At 23.4% G+C, this 1502-nt stretch overlaps 1 protein-coding gene across 1 annotated transcript; it reads left to right on the top strand.

Annotated features, from left to right (window-relative positions):
* Window positions 1–202: 202 nt before the first annotated feature.
* EIN_191740 (hypothetical protein) lies at window positions 203–1165 on the top strand (the record flags this gene model as incomplete). The annotated part of the gene is made up of 1 exon (XM_004255388.1): window positions 203–1165. One exon carries the CDS (start codon window positions 203–205, stop codon window positions 1163–1165), a length of 963 nt encoding a protein of 320 aa, XP_004255436.1.
* Window positions 1166–1502: the final 337 nt, after the last annotated feature.

Genomic DNA, 1502 nt, shown 5'->3' with positions numbered 1-1502 from the left:
AACAAATAGACGCCTTTGACTGCATTTTCAAACAAGTCTGATTGTATTTATTTTAATTTAAATTATAACAATAATTAAACAATATTACTTTTATTTTTAATTTAGGTAACAAAAAAAGGTTTCAATTATTCGGTCAAGATTCATACATTTAATCATTTTTTTTTATAAATTCCAACTTGAATCTTATAATACGTAAAATAAAATGTCACCACTAAGTAATTACCATTTACAAATTATTTCAATGTACTTTAACACAATTTCAGACTTTGTGTCTCTTCAAATGGTTTGTAAAAAATATAAAACGATAATGGAATGTTTCCATACAAATCCTATTCCCTTGACGAGTACTACAATTCGCTTTTTTCCAAATGTTGAAACTTTGAATTTATGGTTTCGCACCGACGAAAATTTCGGGAATAGTTTTGTCGATTCGTATTGTGATGTTGCAATAAACAAATTCATTAATTTTGAAGATCTTTTTGCTTCTGAAGAATATTTTTCAGATCCAAAACCTCAAAATAAATTGATTAAAAAAAAGAAATTTTACAAAATTAACATTTACTATGAAGTCGATTATAACACTTTTTTACGATACAAAAAATCTCATTTTGTGTTTAAAAGTGTGTTATACACATCAACTGATTGTCAAAAATACGGAGAAGAAATACCAGAAAATGTTTCTATTATTCAAGAGCATTGTTTTAGTAACAACGAAAAAATTACTTATTGTGAAGTTCCAAGGCATGTTTTAAACATCAGAAATAGAGCATTTTTTATATGTTATTATCTTACAAAAGTTGTCCTAAATTATGGTCTTTGTTCAATTGGGGATGATTGCTTTTCAGCATGCTATAATTTAGAAGAAATAGAAATTCCAGAGAGCGTGACTTATATTGGAAATACTTGTTTTAAATCTGATTATTCCTTGAAGAAAATGAATATACCCAAAAGTATCACCAAAATTGGAAATAGCATGTTTAAATATTGTCGTAATTTAAGTTCTATAACCATGAAAAATGTTATTGAAATTGGAAATTATTGCTTTGAAGATTGCACCGAATTGTCTGAAATTGTAGTCGATAATTTGAAAGTGGTTGGAATTAATTGCTTTGAAAATTGTGAAAAGTTGGATATTACCAAATTAATTAATTCAAAAATTGAATAATAATTGAAATGTTTTTATATTTGTTTATGTAATTTTACACATTATTGTTTTGGGTATGATCAAATTAATCACCTGATGTTTATTTAAAATACATTACATTATAATTATAATAAATACATTACTAACATCAAACTCTTTTAATATGTTTAATCAAATTATCTTCTTAAATTATATCAATCACAATAATTTTTATCTATAAATATTATTGATTTTATATCTATCAATTTTGAAAATGTAATATTAAATAATGATACTTTATACCAATATATTAAATTAAAAATTGAACTAAAAAAATATTTAATTAAGATATTATCAATTAATTATATTAGTCAATAGT

The sequence above is a fragment of the Entamoeba invadens genome (genome assembly GCF_000330505.1).
Source record: "Entamoeba invadens IP1 unplaced genomic scaffold scaff_1105074726617, whole genome shotgun sequence".
In the NCBI taxonomy this organism is placed as follows: domain Eukaryota; phylum Evosea; order Mastigamoebida; family Endamoebidae; genus Entamoeba; species Entamoeba invadens.
Note: the sequence above shows the minus strand (reverse complement) of the source record. Positions and strands in the feature narration are given on the sequence as shown.